Below are 24,695 nucleotides of genomic sequence, written 5' to 3'. Positions count from 1 at the left end.
GCTTTGCACCACATCATCACCAGCAACCATTTGTGAAAGACCATTTCTGCAGTCACTTCCTCTAGAGTTGGGTCCTAATAGCCACTCTTGGACTAAAACCATCTTCGTGTTCAACTTCCATCCAAGAACTCTTCCAAGCACAACCCCGTATGTAACCCTCAAGGCCCCAAATGCCACCAGCTCCAACACAAGGAGCCCTCTGCCAAGGGCACCCTGACATCCTCCGTGCCCTGCTGTGGTGACACCACAGCCAAGTCCCATAAAGGTCTGTAGGATAAGCCCCAGGCTCAGAGACTAGCACTGTGATGTCCTGTTGGATTCAGGATGAAGGAGCTATATTTTGCAAGCTAGATGTTTTTTAAGATGATATCACATGTATTCACAAGGATAAATCTGTCTTAGCCCTCCACATCGAGCATCACTTCGTCTCACAAGCACTTTATGGTGGAGGCTGTGAAGAAGTTTTCTCTGGGTACTGGCACTGCTGAAGGCAGGAAGTAAATCTGGCAGAACACTGGTCTAATTGCACGTGCGAAACCCTGCACACCTGTAAGCTGAATTATCTGTGATAATAATAACGTAATAATATCTGTGTAATAATAACGGTGATGCAACCTGCAGGTTGCAGGTTTGTCCAGCCGGGTGAGTCTGAACACCATTGCCTGTCTGTAAGAGAAGGGAAGCAGGGCTCAGGCAGCAGGCAAACCCTTCTTGGAGCTGTTATGTACCTTATAGGAAGTCAGCATGCACTTTATTAGCCTACATAACTCTCCCACTTACAAAGTTAATACAGATGGCAAGGAATTAGGATATTAAGTGTACAAAGCAGAATTTCAGATTTGGAAAACATAGTTGAGGTAAACAATTGTTAAAGGTGCTGTATTTGCTGTTCTTATACTTCCACTTTGCAGAAAGGCTCTGTTGTGTAAAGGAACTCATGCTGTATAGCAGCAAGCCTTTAATCTCAACGTGTCTTGCAGCATTTAATACCCAACCCAACATGAAGCCTCATTTTGTTGTGTTTTTTCTTTTCTTTTAAAAATGACCACAGTGTGCAAGCAAATTTTTTCACCCACCAAAACGCCCAAAGCAGCGTAAAATTCATGTTATGTAATCAAAGGAGAGTGAAAACAGCTAAATCATTGCAGGAGATATGTTTAGCCAAGTGAGAAACGCTGTCTCTAATCATCTTTCCTCAAGGATGCTCTGGAATTGCTCGTGAACAAAAGTGCTTAAGTCGCTATTTCAGAATTCCATCCTTTCCCAAGAAAAGATGCAAATAACCATTTAATAATAAAAAAGTCACCATTGAAAAAGACGCTGAAAAAAAAGAAGCAGCAGCAGAACAAAAATAATGATATTAATGTTTGCAGAATAAATTCCTAACTTGAACAATTTGACACTGAGCCACGGTTCCGAATTCGTGTCCTTCTTACGTGAAGCGAGTGCAGCATGGAGCAGACAGGCTCTGTGCAGTGCCTGGAATTTGCCTTTTTTGCTCATGTTGCCTTTTTAAAAGCACTAAACCACCTAAAGTGCTCTCAGTTGGCTCTGCTTATAACCACGCAGGGACACACTGGTGTAATCTGGTTTAGATCACCTTGGAAAACTTGTGGGGATCCTGCTAGCTGAGCTGGGGAGGGGACTCCTGTAAAATATTAAGGTTTTATTTTCTTTTAGCCCTGCTAAACAAATCCTGGCCCTGACTGTATATATTTCTATTGATGTTTGTGTACAGTGAATCCAATCCTATGCTCAACACATCCCTGTAGCAGAAAATCCTGATGTCCGGGACAGACCTGCATGCACTGAGCCCTCTGAAATCACTGAATCATAGAATTGCAGGAGTTGGAAGGAATCTCTAAAGATCCCCTAACCCAACCCCTGCTGAAGCAGTTCCCTACAGTAGGTTACATAGGAAAGCATCCAAGTTGGTCTTCTCCAAAGAAGGGGACTGCACCGCTGCTCTAGGCTGCCTATAGTCAGCCTGGGCTGGCACCAACACTCTTCCAACTTTGGGGTCAGCTGCAGACAAACTGCTGTGCTTGAAGCAGGCAAGTAGAGCCACACTGCTGTTTTCTAACAAAGCTGTTATTTCCCCAGTGTCTTTAGAGCACGCAAAACATCAGTGTCATCCAATTTATCCAACACCTCAAGCATTCCCTGAGAAATAATCTCTTGAAGGACAAACTCTTTATGTCACCTCTCTGTACCACTGCTGTTTTTATTTAATACTCACATTATGAAAAGGTGTGGAGGACTAAACCCAGAGCAAGATGCAACTGCACTGACAAAGCTAATTCCTCCCCCAAATTGGTGTTCCTCTCCTAGAAGTAATCCAGCACTGGCTGAGGTATTAAATCCACACGTAAGTCACTCGGTTGGCAACGAAGCTGCTTTCAGCAATTCAGCAAGCAACCTAAAGGATTAGAAACTGCCTGGAATTTACCTTCCAAAGAGTTTAAAAGCTAAGTTTAATCATTTATCACAGTCCACCTCCTTTATTGCAGCACAACTTCGCTGACCTCAGAAAGAGCTTCAGATCAATAAGGACAAGAAAAGGTTGCAAAGAGTTGCCTGAGAAATGACATTTCATTCAGTTCTCATCGCAAGTTCCCTACCACATACTCATTTATCCTATGGTTAGGCTAATCCTCACCTATGCTAGTTACCTTCCAAATGCCACTGCCAAATCTGTTTCCTATTATAATTACGCTGAGCACAAGATAGATGCTGTGGGGCTAAATTTAAACTGGAGCACGCAGACAGCACACGAGCATCCTCAGGGAGCAACCAAAAACCACATCTCTAGCTAGATACAAATGAGCACGCTTGCTTCGCATTCCCAGATGAGAAAAATCACAGCAATGGCAGCTGTTCATCTTGCAAACACTCAGCCTATAGCCAGCTATAGCTGCAGTTTCACAGCATGTGGCTGAATGGTCAAAAAAAAACACTTTTGACACAGAATTGTGCACTACTCCTTGTGTGGGTGTCCACACGTGGCTGATGCAGAGCAGCTCAGCATCTCCTGGAGCATAGCATCCAGATGTGGAGTACAGGAGAGACATGGATCTGTTGGAGCACATCCAGAGGAGGGTCACAAAAAAGGTTCCAGGGACGGAACACCTCCATGCAAGGGCAGGCTGAGAGAGCTGGGGCTGTTCAGCATGGAGAAGGCTCTTGACAGAGCTGTCAAGTGAGGGATGTCCAATCCCTGGAGACACCCAAGGTCAGGCTGGAGGGATTCTGAGCACTGATGGAGCTGTAGGTATCCCTGTTCATTGCAGGGAGTTTGGCCTTTAAGGGTCCCTTCCAACTCGAAACGATTCTATGATGATTCCATCACCTCAGCCCCAGCTCTGCTCTGGGTGCTGCTCCAGGCACTCCTGCACAGGGCTGCTCTCAGCACTGAGTGCAGGGCAGAACTGGGCTCCACCATCCAGGTTAGGCAATGCTGAGCAATGCAGCCAGGCACAGAATGTGCTGATTAAACAAAGTTCTTAGATTGACTTTTTTTCTGAAAAGCAGACTATTATGAAGCTAAATCCAAAAAATCTTCTTCCTTTACTTAATTTTACCAAACCACAAAACCCTGTTTCCTTAAGCTCACCAGGAGAATAACTCAAAACTCAGGCTAACCACCGACCGGCACCTCCGTTAATGAGGCTAATTAAACGCATTTCCACAGCTCACTTAACTTCCTGGCATTATTCTTTGGCTGCACGCTCCTTCCCCACGGTGAGGTTTGCTCGAGAAATCAGCGATTGCCTTTTGCTTTCCCTTCCCGTTTCGGTGCTGGCTGGGAGCGGCACAGCGCTCGCACTGACCTCTGCTGGCAGCACCCGACAGAGCGCAGATCCCATAGGAGAACGACGTTCTCAGAGAGCCAGCTATTCCTTTTGCGAACCACACGGCATTATTCGAGCGCATAAATCAATGAGATGATATACAGCTGCGGTAATTAACAATAAGAAAGCACAGAAAATCTAGATTTAAACCACTTAAAGCGACGCCTTTCAGCAGGCATCAGATCCGCCTTACGTTTCACCATGTGGAACAAGAAAGAATGGCCCCAAGTTGTGCCAAAGGAGGTTCAGGTTGGATATTAGAAAGAATTTCTTCTCAGAGCAGTGATGCAGTGGCATAGGCTACACAGGATTTAGGGGGAGTCTCTGGACCTGGAGGTGTTTAAGGGAAGGGTAAATGTAGTACTTTGGGACACGGCTTAGTGGGCAGTATTGGTGATGGGTAGATGGATGGACTAGGTGATCTTAGAGGTCTTTTCCAACCGTAATGATTCTATGAAAATAGGGCAATTGAAAACTACTCTCAAGTGTCAGCTAGTAATGCTGCTTCATGTATAAACTCACTTTGCATTGATTTCTGTATCAGCCGGCCACCTGCAGCCAAAGAAATCACAAACACAGCCCTGTGCCGAAGAAAACCCCAAGATAAACTTGTGTCACACCTTCAGCCATTTCCCCGCAGCCAATGGAACTATGGAGGGTAGAAATTTCTGCTCCATGGTTTACAGCACCATTACAGCTGGATGGAGCCCTGGGCAACCTGATCCAGTGGTCAGCAGCCCTGCCCACAGCAAGAAGCTGGAGCTCAATGATCTTTAAGGTCCCTTCCAACCCAAGACACTCTGTAACTTAGCTGAGAGCTGAGGGACAGGGTTATTGCCGAAGACCCCTAAAAACAGACATCTGTAAACCTGAAGTAATTTGCATTGAAGACCTTTCTCTCTGCGCTGAATGAAATTTGACTTGGATCAGATGAAAATGCAGCTTGTAATTAATCTGGGAAAGAGCCTATGTATATTGTGTCCAGTGAGAACAACACTATGTCACCGTGCCTGTAAGAATTCAGGTATGATTATGAGGGTGGACAGTGATAGGACAAGGGGGAATGGTTTTAAACTGAGACAGGGGAGGTTTAGGTTAGAAATTAGGAGGAAGATTTTCACACAGAGGGTGGTGATGCACTGGAACAGGTTGCCCAAGGAGGTTGTGGATGCCCCATCCCTGCAGACATTCAAGGCCAGGCTGGATGTGGCTCTGGGCAGCCTGGGCTGGTGGCTGGTGACTCTGCACACAACAGGGGGTTGAAACTGGATGATCACCATGGACCTTTTCAACCCAGGCCATTCTGTGATTCTATGATATGCTGCACAGACTAGCGGGAGAGACAGCAGACACTTACTTTACCATTAGTAAAATGCTAATAAGAATGAGAAAGTGTCTTAGCACTACATGTGCGATACTCGTCTGCTCTGCCTGGATCACAAAATTAATGGGTTGGGCTGGAAGGGACCTTGAAGCCCACCTAATTCCAGCCTCCTGCAATCTGCTGGCTGGATCCCAGCAGATCAAGCTGCCTCATCCAATCCGCATCCCAAAACCTATGATCGGGTTGATCCCTTACTCATCAAACTCACAGGCACTCAGTGGCGCACAAAGCTCAGTCTGAGGGAGCTGATGCACAGGAACATGTCTCTAGGCTGTGAGAGGCCAGAAACTGAATGCTACCTGCTTTCAAGTTTATGGTGAAATTCCTTACAGAGCCATGAGTTCAGCCCAAGAGTCAAAACGCATTTGCAAAAGACATGAAATATTTCTTTTTCTAAAAGTTACTGCAACAGAAACCATAAGCAATAATGGTGACTGTTACCATTATTTGTCTTTCACTAGATTGTTCTCACTTTTATTACATGTGGCCACAAAGTCCCAGAGTTAACCTTTTTCCAAACTCAACATCAGCTATGAAAAGAATTTACTCTGTTAACACAGCAGAAGCAAAAGCTCAATGCTTCTGCTGCTCCAACATGTGTCTGTCTTGTCTGTCTTTATCTTCCACACCTCTTTGCCCATGAGATCTGATGGATTTCTGGGATAAGCACACAAAGCCCAGCCCTGCCCTATAGATTTGCCCAAATCTGTACCCACGCTGCTGAGCCAAGGTTAGTGCCAACATGGAAGGAGCAACCAACAAAAGCAGTAATAACAGGCACGGACTGCTGAGAGAACAACTTAAGAAAGAACCCTGACCTTATTAAAAGCCCAAAACACCAATGGCAGGAGCAAACAGTCGCCTTAATGTGATTCAAAGCATTGCTCCCACAAAACACATTTTCTTTCAGCTTAGCAGAACACCTGGTGTTCTCCAGACCCAGGGCACCGCCAAAGCTGCGGTGAGATCCCATCAATCCTTGGGAGCCTCATGTAAGAGCTTTACTTTCTGCATTTCCACTGAGCTAAAAACAAATAAAGAAAGAAAAGAAAAACCCTAAAAACTAAAACACACTTGCTCAGAGTGCACTGATTACCCTGAACATAGCTCTGTGTGGTCTGGGGGTCTGTATCCCTTTGTACAGCCATGCCCACCCCACCTCCTGCAGGGCTCTCTCCCCACTTTAACCTCATTTGTAGCCAAATGCTGTAGGTTCCCACCATTCCTAAAAAGCAAATCCCCAAGTTAACATTGAAAATCAGATACGTGGCTGCTTTTAGCACCAGGCTGCCCACCACACTTGATTCCTGCTGGGCCCATTCTGACATTCCATGCTTTAAAACTGCTGCAGCTTCATCTATAAATGCTTTCTTGTTTGGATCCATCTCTGCCAATTCCAAATAATTTGTCTGCACCTGTGTTTCATTTTGAAATCTACCGGTTCTATCTCAGCCCTGATGAAGAATCTGTCTGCAAAAATAACTCATATTTCCAGCTATATCTATTGGCCTATAAGAAGATATTATCTCTCTCTACAAGCCTTGTTCTGGATGTTGAGAAAAGATTTACGGTCAAGTGTGATGGGATTGTGTAAGTGCAAGCAATCTCAAACGAGAGTGTTTTTTAACCAGGAACGACGATGGAAAGGCTTCTTTTTGAGGATGCTCAAAAACCCATCAGACTTTCTCCTCTTCCTCGACTTGACATTGAAAAACCCCTTTAGAGCTGGTGAATCCAAGCATAAAAAGAAAAGCCTGGATGTGGTCAGCAGCCCAAATCCATGCCTTCAACCGAGCGTCGGCAGGAGATACTTGAACCAGATTTGCTCTACTGGACACCAATAAGTTCGGATTAAACAGAGCTGAATCCAATGAAAATTACTATTTCTATAAAGGGCAAATAAGGCTGTGACCTGGATGACAAAAATAAGAACTAAATCATGTTCCAACGCACAACACTAACTGCTAACGTGAGTTTAAAAAAAAACAGATTCCCAATCCACTTTTTGCTCTGATGTCCAATGGGACACATTTGCCTCTATAACATCACACTTCAGCAGAGAAAAAGCAGAGTAGAGACCAGATCAGCATGAGTTATGCTCCCAAATTAGGCCAGTCTAAAACCTGGGCAAGAGGAATAGATGTTTTTTTGGAAGGATAATGTTCCAAAGCTGTCTGAGTTTTCCTGTTTTCTGACACCTCAGAGCTTTCCTGAGCCCTCACAGCAGGGATGACATGTGATGTAATTAGAGCACGACTCAGAGGCACCGAGCTCCCAAACCCTGTCCCCAGCTGTGCCCCCGATTTCCCACACACCTCTGGGACAACTGTGGTGTCTGAGCCACAGATTTGAGATCACACTGGGAACACCTGTGAGTGTCCTGTTCCACCAGGAGCTGCAGAGTGTAATTAAGCTCCACTTGGCACTTAGAAATTATCAGAGGGAAAGGGCTATGTATAACCCTATTAATTAAGCTTGCATTTAATATTCTGGTAAATAATGCACTATTGCAGGAAATTAGCCTCCAGTGATGTGCAGCTACAGAGCTTGACAGTCAGCTGATGACCACAGAGCAGATGCAGGCAGCAGGAGAGGGTGGGAACCCCCCAGAAATGCTGTCATGTAACATCTAAACAAATTCTAAGTCCTCGATCTGCTCCTTCTATGGAAATCAATGAATCACTAATTCATCCTTGGCCATCAAAATCAGCTCAATCCAGCAAACCAGGCTACATTAGTGAGATAAATCCAAGGCTGAGGAATAGCAAGGTGGAAGGAAACTCTTCCCAGCAGGACTTCACATCACATTAATGGCTCCATTAATAATATATCTGTGAACTTTTTTCAACACCCCATTCTGCCCACCTCTCCCACTCCCATGCATGGGTTGCTCTAAGCTTGAGCTCTCCAAGAAGGAACCTTTCAGCACATGCGAAGTTGAGGTCTTTTAGCAAACGACATTTATGCAAGCACTTGTGTTTCAGCAGTGCCGGTGCAAAAAATAACAGGTTAGAAAAGGGATGGAGGCAGCACAGGGCTTGGTCAAAACAGCACCAACAGCAACACACAAACACTAAGATCGGAAAAGACCTCAAGATCAACCAACCCAACCATAAACCCAAACATAAACCGAACCATGCGAGATGGTCCACAGCCACATTGTAACTTTACCGGAGCTGTGCAAAGTGCTATTATTTATCACTGCTTTGCAACGTGCTGAAGGGTGAAACAAACTCCGGCAGCAGGGAATCGTTCCTGCAGCTCTAAATCGGTGCTGTGGGCATCCAACGAGCAGAGGAGCAGCTGCCAGCAGTTCTTCACCGATTAGCACGGGATGACCATCCCCAAATTGCAGTCACTCTCGCATCTCAGTGCCTTTACCACGCACTTTAAAGTGTCACAAAGACTTTGAAAACGGTCTCAAGGCCAATTCTTAGAGAACTAAAGAAGAAAGAGAAGGAAAACCCGACCCGAAGGAGTGGAGGGAATGTGAGAAATGCGAATGAAGACTCCTCAATATTCAGAAAGGGCTTAACAAACGCTGCGAGATGTTGGAGGTGAGGGGGGACGGGGCAAGGAGCGCGGGCGGAGCCGTTCCTTGAAGGCACCGACGGACGGATGATGGAAGGATGAAGGGATGAACGGACGGACAAGATTTCTCACCGCTGGATCGCCGGACGATGTTCTCCAGGAAGGTGTTCTGCGGTGCCACCAACCCTCTCTTGCCCCCCGGCATCCTGCAGCGCCGGCTTCGGGGGCCGGGGGTGCGCGGCGGCAGCGGCGGCAGCGGCGGCGGCGGCGACGGCGGGGGGGGGCCGGCGGCGGCTGATGCGCCCGGTGCCCGTGAGTCGCGCAGGGGCGGCCGCGGCCGCTCATGGTAGTGGCGCCCCCGCGGCGGCTGCAGCGCGGACTGGGACCCGCCGCGCACGGAGCCGCCGAGCGCCGCCGCCCGCGCCCCCCTGCGCCTGCGCGCCCGCCCAACCGGGGCCGCTCCGGGACGGGCAGCGGGGGCGGAGCGGTGCGGGGATCCCACCCGTGGGGGGGGGGGGGGGGGATGCTCACGGGGGTCTGAGAGGGAGCGTTAAGAAGTTGTGCCCTGCGTGAAACAGAGAGAAAGAACGTCAACCCTCTGGATTGTATTGCTTTTTACGACGGCATTCCCGTGTTCCCAGCGGGGGCAAACGGACGGCAAGATGCTCTTTCACTAAAAGGAAGCTGGATGTGTTTTGCCCACTAATAGTAATCATGGTGTGCAGTGAGATGTGTAAAAAGACAGCAGGCTTGCATGAATCCATCAACCAGTTTTGGGGGGCTTTCTCCTTTTTCCGGGGAAAGCAGGTGTGAGGGTGAGGCAGAAGGAGGCAGGTTTAAGGCTGGAACCCTCTTTTCTGTCCTTTTATGCAGGGACCCGGCGCTGCTCTGCAGCTCCGGAGCCCCGAGGAGCGGATGAGTCAGTGCGGACACGGCGCTGACCGCCCTGCGAGCTATCGCTGACACCTGCCCCAACCACGGTCTGCTCTCCAGTTCTTTCTCTGCTCGGACATTGTCTCTTGAAGGTATGGTTAGCAAAATCCAGGAAGGAATTAATCCACCTACTTCTGCCTCTGCTCATTTTGCACGCAGTTCCAAGGAAGGATCATAGATTGTCTAGGCAGTGCGTGCCGGGGTAGGAGCGTGGCCGTTGTGCTGCACTGTGCTGCCTGCTTCCCCCATCCCATCCGTCCCATGCTTAGGCCCTGGTGCAAAAAGTTGTGCTGTGGTCACACAACCTCCGCTTAGAGCTGGAGAGCTCTGCTTCACCGGGAGCTGCTGCAGGAGCGGTGCTTCCAGCCCCAGAGCCAGCAGTGCTGCTGCTGCCAGCTGAGATCTGATTCTGCTTTCATTTAAACAAATGCAGCCAGGAGCAGCTCTGCTACTGTTGCTGGAAGGATGCTCCTGCTGAGCTCTGCACCATCCAGGAAAACCTGGCTTCTGGTGGTGGGTGGACAGCAGCACCTTCATGCCACTCAGATGAGCCACAGACATTGAAAATATCTGTGTACAGGCAATACCATGTGTCCAACCTATCTGTATGGCATTGCTGGGGCTTCTGCTCACCTGCTTCCTCAGTTCCACACAATTTGAATTCTTGTACTCGTTTCCCATCCTTGTTTTAAATCCCCCTTGCTCCAAACACACGCCCTTTTATTTACACATCAACCCCTTTTTGTTGACTCTTCCTCCCAGCTGCCTCCATCATGTCCAAACATCATTCCATGCTCTGGGCTTCACCCAGTTTCACCTGTTGTATCTACAAAAAGCCCGGTGCCCCATGTGCACAGAGCAGCAAGAGAACAGCAAGTGTAGCCAGCTCACACTACACAGCTCATGTCCATCTGGAGAAGAGCTGACCCTCTGACTGTGAACCTACAGGACAGGGTTATTTTACTTCAGGGAGTATTAAATATTTCCAAAACAGTTCTTCTCCACAGCACGTATTTCACACAAACTTATGAATGAAGAATCATCAACTTGGACTCAGGGACCTCCTAGAAGAGGTGAAGGTCGGACAGGGATCGTCTGCCCCAATGGCCTGAGCCATTAAAGCATGTGAACCAAACCACAGTGTTGCCTTTTCTGTGTTTGCGTGTGATGAGAATTGTTCCCTGGGGTACCCACAGAGACCAACCCATGTGGGTTTAAGTGTCCTGTGAGCAGCACAAAGCAATAGGATGCCCTTAGCAATGCTTGGCACTCCAGGTGCATACCAGAGACTTCTCAGTATAAAAACAGTGATCACTGTGACCACAAGTTTCAGTTATTAGCTGTTCATGATCTCCAAAGCTAGCAATGCTCAGTATCCAATATCTCATCACCTATGGGTATATTGCTGAAATAGAGACTCAAGTGGGAAACAGGTGCCAGAGGGAGATGTCTGAGGCTGCAGGAGAATTTGTGCCTTCTGTGCCTTTGCCATTCAGGTGAAATCTGAGCTCAGAGCTTATGGTGGAGGTGGCCAGAAGATACATCCAGATTTCTTCATTGTATTTTGTGTCTGCAGACTTCACAAAGGAGGAAATACCTCTGCATGTAGAGGGATTTAACAGCTGATGATAGCCAAGGTAACAGCTGTTAATAGCAAGAAAGAAGAATTGTAAAGGGAAAACGAGGTGGGGAGAGGGATTACATTACAGTTTCTTTCCTATTTCTCCATCTTTTGTTTTGTTTCCCTTTCAAAATTTGAACAATTGGTTTGACAGACGGGAAATCAATACAACCTTGACAAAAGTTGTTACTTCTGGTATAAAAATAAAAACTGATGGAAAATATTGACAAAAATTCAGAGCCAAAGTACTTGCTGGTATCTGACTTGGCACCAGCAAGAATCCTTCATTCTGTGCTGTGTTGTGCAGGTAAGTCTCGACTACCTGACCTAGAGGTTACAGAGCTCCCATCCCTTACTGTTTTTGGCAGTGCAAAGCAAAGGGATGAAGAACTTGCATGAAGAAACAGCATTCAGATAGATGTGGATGGCTGAGGCAAGCACACAGGAATCAGGAAGAATTCAGGCTTCCTGTGTGCTATACATCTAGGATGCACTCAGGATGGTTCTCAGTGAATGGGTAACTGCTCAGTATTTCTCCTTCACACTTCTCATTCAACATGGCCCTATGCCATGCTGCCGGGACCCCAGCCAAAGTCCACTCGAGTATGGAGGAATTAATTTCTTCATGGTGCTCTTCACTAATCTCCTGGTGCTTGGTAGGCATCAGTGAACTTCTGCTTTTTTCCTTGTCATAGAGGGATCAGGCAGGAAACTGGGGCACGGTGAGATTAAGGTCAGAATCGTCTGGTAATTGTGAGTGTCCGACTTGAGATATCCAGGAGCAAAGGAGTCCCACTTTGTTAGAAGATTATGAGTCCAGTGTCCACTGAATTCACAGAATCATTTGAGCTGGAAGAAACATTTAAAGGACTCCAGATGTCTATTTCACATGAGCTTGTGGAAATGACTGGAGAAAACAGTAGGAGACATCAGGTTTGAGTATCTTTCGCAGTTTCATGGAAAAGCCCTGTAACAGATTTAAGCATTCCAGGTCTCACTTACAACACGAGGCTTCTTATAGATCTTGCTTTATTGCTTCATACCTTTTGATTTCACAAGAACGCACACCAAAGTTGTAACAGGCTAAAGGTAGAAGTTGAAAGCAAGTGGGCAAGAACACATTTGAGACCAGAGAGAAAGATGTTGTGAGAAGAGCTAAAGTTTTCACATCTTGAAGACTTTTGGGAGAGAGAAGGTGGGAATCTTAAACCCCTGCTTGGAAAGGAGAGGGAAAAAGAATCCTCTGAGTTCACTTGAAAAGCAACAAAACCAACAGCAAGACCAAGTACCATAGGACAGCAGCTTACAGCTGCCCAACAAGTGAGGTTGGAGACAACAGAATGTAGGATGCAGTCACATATGTTAGGGATGTAAATGGTTCTGTAGGTGGAATTGGGACTCAAAGGAGATTTCTTCCTGAGAAATAAAGTGAGTGAAGCCAATAACTTATGGCCTGACATTACAGAGAGAAATCACCAGAATAATTACAGAAAACCAAAAAAGAGAGATTTTATCCTCTCGGCCTTTTTATTTATTTACAGGAAAAGTATTTATTTCCACAAATGAGCAATGCCTGAAAGAACAACCATATGAAGATAAGTTTACAGAGAACTCCTGTGCTCCAAAAATCAAATATTTGGGGTTATTTCAGCCAACAGCTGAATCACTACAAGTCAGGATTCCAGATGGGAAACAATCCACAGTTGTATCTTTGAAGAGATGTTTTGCATTCAAAGTAGTTCAAAGTAGCATCCAGATAAAAACACCTCACAGGAGGGGTTGGACTACTTGAAATGGCAATAAATCCCAGTCATTGTATTGGCTGGATACTCAAAAAATAGCATCCTAAGAGCAGAAATGGAGACTTGGTGGAGGCAGTACTGTAACAGAGGCCCCCAAAACCAGTATGTCCTCCTTTGAGTCCCAACTCCACCAACAGAGAATTAAGGTACTAATAAATGAATAGCTGCAAGCACACCACACTTTTCCCTACCCACATTCTCCCACCAGGGATAGGAGGAAAGCAAGCACCCTGCTGGATGATGGAGCCATTGTCTACATCAGAGACAGTTTTCAGGCTTCCTGCAGACTCAAACATGAATTGCTTCATAGATAATCATTTAACAGTGCTTCCAGGCTTTATTCGTGGACTCTCAGGGGAAGAAACATTTCTTCTTAAAGGCAAAGCTGGGATTCTACATGATCCTGTAACTTCAGGTCTGACCTGGGTCTTCTGTTTGGCTGAGACACTAAAAGTTATTTCCACCATCAGCACCTCCTCTAGTGCCATCTCTCTACAAGGCCTATATCAAGTCCTGGAGCCTCATCTACAATAGGTAGGAGCTCCATAAAAGCCTTCTCCAGAGCTACCCCAGCATTGTTTTCATCCCCTCCTACTGTTCTAGGGATGCCTCTGGATCTTAAAGGCTATACACTAGGGATGTACACTTAAAAGAAAACCTCAAGACTTTTCAGCAGCTGAAATACCAACACGAATGGATGGTATTAAATTGTCCTGAAAATTATACACTGAAATGGAAATGATTTAATCACAGCTTAGCTTTTACTTCTAATTTGGCAGCCTAAGTTGAGCATTTTGTATGTTTTGGGTAAAGTGTTCTAATAACAATAATGCAGTTAACAGCAATGGGTTTTTCAGTTTTAACTTGTTTTTCTAACAATTGCTTGAAAAGAAAAATCATCTTTGAGAAGCAAATTCCTTACACTGGGACTTAGCTCAGCCATGAGTTTTTGTAGCAACTGTCATTAGAATTCAGCAGGGGGGTGGGGGTGAATTATGAATTTAGACATGCTTGTTAAGATTTGTATTTCTGGAAAGCCAGAAACTTTCAGCAATTAAAGTGTTGATCTCAATGTATGCATGCCTATGTGTTGAGCTAGTCAAAAGACAGGCAACAAAAAAGCATTCTGTCTGAATTTCCTATCTATAGGAGAACAGCTGTGAAAAATAATAACAAAAATATCATCAGTGCAGTGCAAACAATCAGATCCAGATCACCTTCTTACCACAAGTCAGATGCCTTGTGTTCCTGCCCCAAAGGTGTTCAGTCAGGGAAAGATAGCACCAGGTGCATGCCTGCTTCAAACCTTTCTCTTCACAGGGACCAGTTTGACATAGAAACCTTCACTTCAGTATATAAATAGCAACACCAATTACCCACAGATGCACCACACAGCAGCGGAGCTGATAACCCACACCATTCTGGAAGGCAGCTGAACAACGCCCAGCCATATATGTTAGTCTTCAAATTATGTCTTACTGCATTAAGGGGGGAGGGGAGGGCACTAATTAGTAAGTTCCTTTTCATAACTCTTAAGACAAAATGTCTGCAAGTTAACAATTTATATTCCTCAGAAAACATCTAGTTCACCTCAATGCTTTTGCACCAGTTAAGTTTTGCACTGAGCCTTCTGCTAACACAGCATATGCAGTTTAGGTTGTTTGCCGGACAGTTCCCCTTTTTCTTCTTTAGATTAATTCTGTGCAAGCTTCCATACTGATTCTCAGAGAAGCAGAAAGAAGTCCTTAAGCTGGTATGTTTATCACATTGACTTAGAAAAGTTTACAAATAAAGCTTATCATGGAATTACCACTTTCTAGCACAGTTAATCTCAACCCATCCACTCACTGGCACAGTTTTCTCACATTACATTTGATTAGGGTTTGCTGCTGGCTCTGCAGAAAGAGGACAGAATCTGCTGACATACAAACTTTTCGTAACAAGCTACACAACTGCTACTCCAGCACTTTGTTGGAAAGCAGGAACATCTTAGGTGACTAACTGATTAGCATGGGAATGAAGTCCCCAGTTTGCTGTTCTATAGGTACATAGAATAATAGAACTCTTCACTAACACAAGCAAATCCAACAGATGTGATGTGTAAATAGCAGTTCAGGCTGAGTTAAGTCTAAGGACACTGAACTCTGCTTTATGGGAAGGAAGGATGTTCCAAGGCATTTACCAAGCAACTTTCAAAGAGAATCTTTCCAGATAATCTGGTTGCTTTCCTTAAGACTACAAACATGCCAAGTAAGCAATGCAAGGAAAAGCACACTTTTATTTTAGACAGTCTGAAGTGTAGTGACCTCACATACTGCCTCCAGCACTGGACTGTGAAAGATGTCCTAAGATGTAGGATCACTATAGAGAGCCATGTCTCTGCTACAGGTTGGAGCAGCTGCAGGTTCCCTTTTCCTGAACCAGGACAAGCATTCCAGCACTCAGGACCAGAGCTGTCAGCACTTGATCTGAAACTGCAGTTGTTGTCAGGCTCTAATTAAATAATATGCTCACTCTTCAACCTTCTATTGCTTTAGAGAGGTGCACAAGAGCAGTAAAGGGCCACAGATAGCACAACGGGTTCTGGGTCTGGCATAACCTGCAGAAGTAACCGACTATATTGACTTAGCATTAGGGAAAATACATGGGATGCACCCATCTCTTCTCACTTCAGGAACCATCTTCAGATCGCCCTCATCAGCAATGGGTTTGCAAAGTTGTATTCATTTGTCTCAAGGAAAAATGTTATGCTTCATCAGCTCACTTCATAAGCTCTTACCTCTGCTCCTGAACTGGCTGTGCGCAGTTGTGTCCGTCTCACCTTTGCTGTTGCTAAGTGAAAAAGAGAAAAAGAGAAAATAAAAATGAACCAGACTACTCTTGCCTTTTCTATTATGATAGGAACATTAAGAGGCTCGGGGGAAGGAAGATGCTGTGTGCCACTGATCCAATTAGAATCCTTCTTATCTGACTGTGGGGGACCAGAATTGCTCACAGCATCCCGGATACACCAGCAAGCAAAAGCCCTGCTGCTGCTGTAGGTTGATCATTTGTTTACTTCACTTCAAAAAATAAATAAATAACAATCATTACTGCTCCTTCACTATTGAGGAAATTAAAGCTATCGAGTTATTTAAAACCCATTTTAAAGGAAGGCAGGTAATGAAATGAGCTTCTCAAAACTTACAGCATCGGCAGATTTTTAGCCAACAGTTCATTCGGACATATCTCAATGAAAGCAGTTCTCAGCATTAACATTTTCAAATCCAGATTTAACCATAGACAGTAGAAAGCACTTCACTTAAAGGTGTATTTAAACACGTGAATGTGGCAGAAGCACAGAGAAGGCTGCAGTTTTTAAAATGAGAAGAGAGAAAAGCTGCTTCTTTAATCGGTGCCATAAACATCAAAAACCACATCTCCCTCAGAATGCATGCAAAGCCTCCCACGTACATGAGTGGTTGTAGCCAACATAATTATCTCTGTAATAAATACTTCTTTCATTTCCAGAGACCACAGTTCACATCCACACTGTGGCTCCTCACTACAGCCCTTTGCATTCAGTAATCCTGTAACTTGAGCAAAGTTTCCTACCATAATGAAGAGCAGTGGCTAATTCTACTGTTCCATCTGATTCCTGTCAGAAAAATGTAATGGCTGCCTAACATTAATTCCTGCTTAGAAAACTGGAAATCATCAATACAAATCAATTTGCACCAGAAATGCTTAGATTTTTCAAGTGGTTTTTGAGCTACATGCCACACAGAAATCATCTGGATCTTTAATTATATCAGTCTCATTCATTTTCATCTCAAGATAAATACAAACTAGACAAAGGAAATAGAAGAGACATACATTTTTTTAATTATAAATTTTCTGGAAAAACAGGGCCTAATCCTACTTATTTGCAGGATAAAGGATTCCAGTCTTGCTGTTTTCAATCAAGCAAGGTAGAGATTTCTCTCTGCTCCAAGTAGAAATACACATTTAATCAGCATAAACCTAATGCCCCCTGTTGGTTATATATTGCTAAATACACAGTGCACGCACATAGGGATTCCTCAGTCTCCTACTGCCAACAAAGGTATCATAAAGAACATTTTAATCTTACATGGACACGTGGATTATACTTCAGGTTTACCTGGGGGCATTTGTCACCTCCTCTACGATTAAGGAGCCACATCCCTGTTCATGGGAAGCTTTTGTGTCTGCAAAGGCACAGGAGTGCTCAGTAATAGCTTGTCCTGAGGCACAGAACTACACATAGCAGCCTGCAGCCATAAAGCCTGGAGCCTCAGTCCTTAGGAAAGCCAAAAAGGTTGAGTTTGGGATCAGGTATTAAAAGCTCTCTGTAACATATTTTGATAGCTCCTGCAGAGAAGCAAAGTGGAAATGAATAGTTTGCTCAGCTGGCCAACTTGTCTGTAGTCCCTGCATCCTAAATGTGAAATTATTAGAAGAAAAAAGAAGGCTTCATCAGAAAGGTGGCCCAGGGCTGGTTATCAGCAAATGCCAGCCTCTTCTTGGAGAGCCATTTGGTTTCCATGTTGCAGGTGGCTGAAATGCCCAGAGCCTGAGTGACTTTGTATGTTATGCTGTAACTTCGCAGCAGAGCCAGCAGCAGAAGGCAAAAAAATCCCATTTTAAGCTGTAAGTGACTGCAGGCCTCTGACCAAGCCCTCCTGACACACCTGTGTGCCCCTCAAGGGCCACCCAGCCCCACAGTGTCACTGCCACCTGAGATCAGAGGTACCAATGCTTATCTGAATGTGCAAAGTCCTTGGAGCTGTCTCTCCACACCTCCACAATGGCTTTCTCCATAGTGACATGGGGATGCTCTCCCTGGGCACAAATCAAGCACTTAGGAGGCCCAAGCATCAGTCATGCTGTAACAGGGACATGCAGCTGCTGCAGCACTGTGAAAACAAGCTCTACTTACATGTTATTTACTGTTATTTCCACAGTTGGCCAAAGAAAAGTTTGAGCTAATGCTGATTCACACAGCTGGCTCTCATCCTATCTGGGGCAGAGGGGCAGCTGGTTGCACACTTGAAGCAAATGCTGGTGAGCAGATTCTCCAAGCACTACCCTTGAGCCACCTCAGTCCTCTACCAAGTTTGGCCAAAATGAAGTTGGAACTCCAAGTCTCTTCATTCTCTGATCTCTAGAAGACAAGCTGCTCTAGAACCTTAATAAAGCACAGAGTTCCTCAATTACAATAGTACATGAAGAAAGATGACATGGCTGAAATTAGGGTCTACAACACGGGCAGCTTAGAAGCAGAATTTAAGCATTTATTTGAATGATAAAAATCAGTAAGTTTGGAAAAGACCACTAGTCCAACCATACTCAAATCAGGCAAAGTCTCATTGCAGATACTACTTCAAAATACCCAGTAGTTCCTTCATCAAAAGCAAATGTAGTTTTTTCTCAGCCCTCAAGCTAAAAGCATCCTACATCAGATGTTTCTTCAGACATTCATTAAGGAATCATTAATTAGATAACAGTATTCCTTTGCTGTCTGTTTGATATACAAATATCTCTGCCGAGACATTTGTGAACCTGCAATATTTGGATAGAATAAATAACATGAAATAACACTTTATAGAGCTCAAAAACCCCCAAATCTCTGTTGCATTCCTGCTTCCTGTCAGGAGGGAGAGAAGGAGAATCCAACCAAACAAAAGCTTAAAAATCACACCTTACTCCACAAATCTGTGTAACTACTGAAGAAAGCTGAAAGAAAGAGCAAAGAAACACCTGGGCACTGAAAATAGCACATGATGTAAGACAATGGTAGAGAAACTGCTGTAGCCCTTAAAGACATCAAGTGAAATGCAGAATGCTCAAAGTTAGCTTAGATCACCCTCCACTCAATTTGAATTTCAAACTCTGCTGTACAAATGTCTTTGTCTCAGTGCATGGTTTTGAAGTCCTGCAGGAGTGACTGCCTGGATGCTTTTGCTTTGAAGCCCTCTAAATCCTCCCTGTCATCACTGTTTCACATTAAAATACATATTCTCCATTGCAGGACCCAACAAAGAGAACTTCAGTTTCCCCACCCACACAGTCTTACATTGTTTTTCCTTAGTCTCCAAGAACATGCAGATTTAATGGTGATATCTTTTTAAATAGTAGTGCTTTCCTTACAGATAGTAGTATGTTAAAAGCCATTTGTTGTCTCCTGCTGGCAGCTTTTTGCCAACAAGACTGGAAAACATAATATAATCAGAACAATGCATGCAGGAAAGCAAAAACGTCTGCCTCTTATAAACCACTCTCTTGCCCTGATTACATCAGCTCTTAACACTCGTTCCCATGATTTCAGCTGCCTTCCAGCTGACTCCAGAGCCCAGTCCTATAGACTGAGCAGAAGACAGCAAATGTAGGTATTGGTTGACACCACCAAGCTCTGCTGCCTCCCTGAGCCCCCACAGGATAAGTTTGCCTCTGCTCTTCTTTTGCTGTCCTTTCTTTATCTCTTCACCTCCACTCCAACCTAATCTAACCTCATTGTCTTACTCACCCCACTACTCTTCTGTTTTCCTCCTTTCCATCACTTAAATTCCTTTCTGCTTAGGCACAAACCTTCCACCTGCCTCTTATAGCAGAGAATTTGGGATCACCTGTGACCCTGAGCTCAGTCCTTCATCTCGATCCTCTTCACTTGTCAAGAGCTGAAATTTCACCTTAACTGACCTGACATGAACAGTTCCCCCATGCCTCAGTCTCCTCATGTGAGCTATCACAGCCCTTTTTCTTGCTAAAGAAATCCATGTTTGGAAAATGAAAAAAGAGCTTCCAAAGTCAGGTGAGCCCTTCAACCTCAGAGGTAACGTATCTACTCCAAACAAAGGTTTTTCTCCTAAAAGCAGCTTATTTTCCTTTTCTGATATCCCTTCTCTATCTCTCATCTTATTACTGGAAGCTTCATACTGACTGATAGATGTGTAAATAACATTTGCATTTTTATTAACACAGATTCAGCCATGTCCACATTTAGATCCATCAAAACATACTAAAGGCACTGCAGCTTTGTAGTCAGCAACACATACAGGGAGGAAATTGGTTTCTTGCTCAGTCACCTCTGAACACACTGCCAGGGCATCCAGTTAGCATTTAGGTGAGTGAAGTCTTCACTCTGGGTTATGTTTGAATCAACAGTGAAATATTTACCTGTCCTAGCAACAGCTTCAAAGTGTAATAACAATTTTTTAACAAAAGAAGGCCTTCTCAAATAGGATTAGATAAGACTAGAGGAAATGGCCTCAAGTTGCACCAGATCGGACATTAAGAAACACTCCGAAAGAGTGGTCAGAAACTGGGGTGTGCTGCCCAGAGAGGTGGTGGAGTCACAGTCCCTGGAGGTGTTCAAGAAACATTTAGATGCCATAACAAGGGACATAGTTTAGTGGGAAATGGTGGTGGTGGGTAGACAGCGAGACTGGCTAATCTTAGAGGTCTTCTCCAACCTTGGCTGTTCTATGATTCTCCTGCCAATTTCTTACAGATAACAAGGCATCATAGTCTGCCTTTTAAGCATTAGCACAGTGAATACAAATCAATATTGAAGAGTCAACAGGTCATTTATATCGCTGTAAATAGATAATTCAATTTGCAGGCTGTTTTTTAATTCTTGGTGTGTTTTTTGGTTTTTCACATAGTTCTCTGACTCCATTTTAATTTTTTTATATCTTCAAGTAGATAAGGAAACTCAATGTATTCTGAAAACTGCACTATAATTGAACAAAACAGTATGCTCACCTAAGGATATGCTGCTTTTCCAAAGGAGGAAGCATTTCCCTCTTTCATGTTGTATACAATGAGTAATACTAATCACCAGTTACACAAAGATTTTAGGCAAAGCATAATATGGTTTAGAAATGTAAATACACCACAGTGATTCATGAGCTGGCATAATAAGATCAGTGAAGAGACACATCAGTGAGGAAAAACCTTAAAAGAGATTAGAGCATCTTTAACCATGGTACAAGCAGGTGCATCTCCAATTGCTCCACTGCCTTCACATTTAAGGCTGAATTTCACCTACAGCTGAAAAGTAAAGAGCACACCTCTACTTTAAATGAGGCAGATTTACTAATCCCACTCTGTGAGCTCTAAACAGAGACTAGGTGTAAAAAGTAATAGCTGCAATTCTTCTTCCTCAAAGCTTCTCCTCTCCTGCCTTTAAACCACCTTCTACCTACTAACTCTTTTCCCCTCTCATATCTTGCTGCACCAAGTCATCCTTATATTTTGAAGCTTTATTCATGGTAATAACCTCTATCATTTCCTTTGCACTTAGCATCAGACAATGACATTATGCCATCCCAGCTATGATAGGCTCACAGCTCTGTGGGAGATCATCACAGTGCTTCATAACCTGGTTCTCTATGGCTCATATGCTCATTCACTTTTCTTCTATGCTCTCTTTGCCTTCTATAATCCTGAAAACGCTTCTGTGTTGCTGATAGGCTCTGCCAGGCATCCAAATGCAACACTCCCATATTTACCTTTCCCAGCAGCCAAGAAGCAAGATCTAATATAGTTATTTACTATTGAAGGAGAACCAACTGCAAAATGCATTCTCAGCCTCCAAACCCAAAGGCCACCTACTTTTCCACCAGCTTATCTCCATATATGATCCCACATAGCTTCAAAAGTTTCCCATTTTGCCTTCTCTTCATTTTCCTAAAACAACCCCTTCTCTTCATTTTCCTAAAGCCTTATTCAGCCCTATAAACCTCCCCAAGCAATACAGGAGCTGACCTTCACACACAGGAGCAGAACATCACCCCAAGCTGTAGCTGGGAATCAACTTGCATTTCCTCTCCCCAGCATTCACATACAGCCTGCTGTCCTCTTTGAGATGAAATGACCCAACTGCCTCCAGCATTTAAACCCATCCAGCAGCTCTTAGCAGAAATCATTTGAGCTTCTCTGTTTTATATCCTTCTGAGGTTTCTTAAGCTGCTGCCCAGCTTTGATTAACTTGTCAGGCCCCCAGATTTTCTGTATTACTCCCTATTCCCTTGTTAATGCAGCTTGCTTGCACTTGTTAGCTTTTGACAGCTGCTTTGCATTGAGGAGACATTTTCACTAGGTTCATGGGGATATCTGAAGCTTTTCCCTTCAGCTAGGGGGCCCCACATAACTCAGAACCTTCATGCAAGGGTGACACTTTCCTACATTGATTTTCAATCTCCTCCAGGTTTCTTAGCTAGGAGTCTCTCAAAGGGCAGATTTTAAGAAACTAATATGAACCTGGACCACATAAATTTTGCCAGAAACCCACCAAGCTCCAAGACGGATGATGTCTTCCTCATTCCTGCAGGACATCTCCAGTTTCTGACTGCTTTCCCAGCAACAGCGTATCAACAATAGCACACAATTCTGCCTGGGTTGCTGAAGGCAGAAGCTGAGTGGATGTCTGTGATGGAACATAGAAGATCTTAATAAAAAATAGCAAAAAAACAGTGAATTTGTTTGGAGAGTGCTGGTGTAAAATAAGAGGAGCCTTCTGGGACTCCTCAGATCTGTTATAAATAACTCAAGTCACTTATTACAATAACACATCTGCTTAAGTTTCATTTTTTGAAAGGTTTTTTTTTTTTATTAAATGGTGTTTCTTTCAAGATTTTCAATATTGTTTTTCATTTCAGTGTTTGACTTGAAATGCTAACTGTGAAATTTAGAGAAGAAACAAAATGTTTGTAGATTTATCTAGACCTCTTGGATATTTTCCAGCTAGACTAACACAAGCCAACATACAAATACACCACTCAAGTTCCACTGACATAAATAGGGCTAATTCAAACAGCATCACATAAGGGTAGGAGTCTCTCAGTGCAGTGAAACAGGATTATTTAGCCATCTCTGGAGAGATCTTTTATTTCTTAACCCGTAGCTGTGTACTTCTTTAGCCAGATGAAACCCCACTGAAGCATTACATGTGAAGGTGATGTTTGTGTTGCCAGTCGCTGTCTCAAGGTGACTTGGTTGTACCAAGCTGAAGTAGTACAGACTGTGCCTGCTTGGCTGGGGGCACAACACTGGGGGCCCACTGGCTCTTATTTTATGATGCTTTCCAGGACTTATGTAGCCAGATGACCCTACATAAGTGCTGCAGTGGCCTGAATAATTCCACTAGACTTTCTACTGGACTGCTGCCACCATGTACTTCTTCCCACTTACCTGGTCTGAAGGCCATGCATGCCAGAATGGCACTTGAAGCTAAAGAGAAGGGAAAACAGGGATGTTTCTGATTCCCTAACAGTGGTGAAAATGACAGTCTGGGCAGCTTGATTAAACCATTTATATTAAACTAACCTCTTCATCTCTTGCAAGGAATTTCATCAGGAAAAAGTCAAGGCAGAAATGAGGTGACAGGACTAGAACCAACCACAAAAGCTTCACTGCTCTGTTTGCTATTTAATGAAATGTGTGAGTCGGTATTAGTCTTTTAAAGGAATTTTCATAAGGTTTTATGAGATGTCCTTTTAATTTGTAATGGTTACTTACAAAATGTGACAGTTCCCCATTGGGGGACAGCAGGAGACAAGAGGGAAGCTCCCAGCTGCTGTCTCTTTTCATTTCAATATATCCTGTTCTTTTTGCATTTCACACACAACCTTTGGCATGCAGATTACCATATCAACAAGCTAGAGAGGCAGTCTTATTTTCTGTTATGATGTGGATCTAATGCAGCTCCACACATCAGATGTGTGGCTGCTGAGAAAAGGTGTCAGAAGCAGGAAGGCCATTGTATTTTGTGACACGAAAAAGGAATATGAGGACAAAAATAAGAGATACTAACTCAGATAAAAGACCAAGCGTTCTGTTTCCATAGTTGGCCAAGAACAGATATAAGAAAACAGAGCACGCGTGTGAAGATATAGTCCCAGGTTACCCTGCAAAGCTCAGGTTCTTTTTCCATGACTTTGTTTAGCTGGTTTTTGAACCCTGAGCCAAATATCTAAACTGAACTCTTTATTTGTTTGCAATAGCTAATCTGAGCGTAGCAGCTGACATTAAGACTGATTCAAAGAAAAGAAAAGGTATAATAAATCTCATTATTGATGCACATGGCTTCCAGTAAAGCAAAACAAAAATGATCCATGCCAAACAATAGGCAAAGAGCTAAATGTTATATATACAAATAATAACATGGAAATAGCAATTCTCTTTTCTATACCCCCTACTGGCAAGTTCCTATAATACTTCCGGAGCTTAATGGAAAATAATTTCTTAAAATACCTTTTTTCAGTTTCAGTAACATAAGCATCCCATTCAATCAGCACTACCAAGCTCTGTGTCAGAGGAAAAGAAATATCCCATGAAGCAAAGGTTGTCAGAGATGTAATGACACCTCGTATTTCTTGATCCTTCTTTGCTGTTCATCAAACTCACATTGCCAAAAGGGACAATTTTTGTTGATGTAAGTGTGGATCCTCAAAACACAACAGAAATCACAACTGTTGGCTATTCCTGGGACAGTCATGGGACCACTGATATGTAATGAAGTGGCTGAGCACTTGGCATGGTTGGGCTCTAGATTTCTTAGCTCACAAATG

General features: G+C 44.0%; 1 protein-coding gene across 1 annotated transcript in view; it reads right to left on the bottom strand.

Moving 5' to 3' along the window:
• KCNH5 (potassium voltage-gated channel subfamily H member 5) overlaps window positions 1–9,045 on the bottom strand; it is a 153,911-nt gene extending 144,866 nt beyond the window's left edge. The window contains exon 1 of the mRNA XM_015865668.2: window positions 8,899–9,045. Within this exon, the coding sequence (XP_015721154.1) occupies window positions 8,899–8,971 (73 nt within the window). The 5' untranslated portion in view covers window positions 8,972–9,045. The remainder of the gene's footprint in view (window positions 1–8,898) is intronic.
• Window positions 9,046–24,695: the final 15,650 nt, after the last annotated feature.

The sequence above is a fragment of the Coturnix japonica genome, chromosome 5, assembly GCF_001577835.2.
Source record: "Coturnix japonica isolate 7356 chromosome 5, Coturnix japonica 2.1, whole genome shotgun sequence".
Classification (NCBI taxonomy): Eukaryota; Metazoa; Chordata; class Aves; order Galliformes; family Phasianidae; genus Coturnix; species Coturnix japonica.
This window is presented reverse-complemented; position numbering and strand designations above follow the sequence as displayed.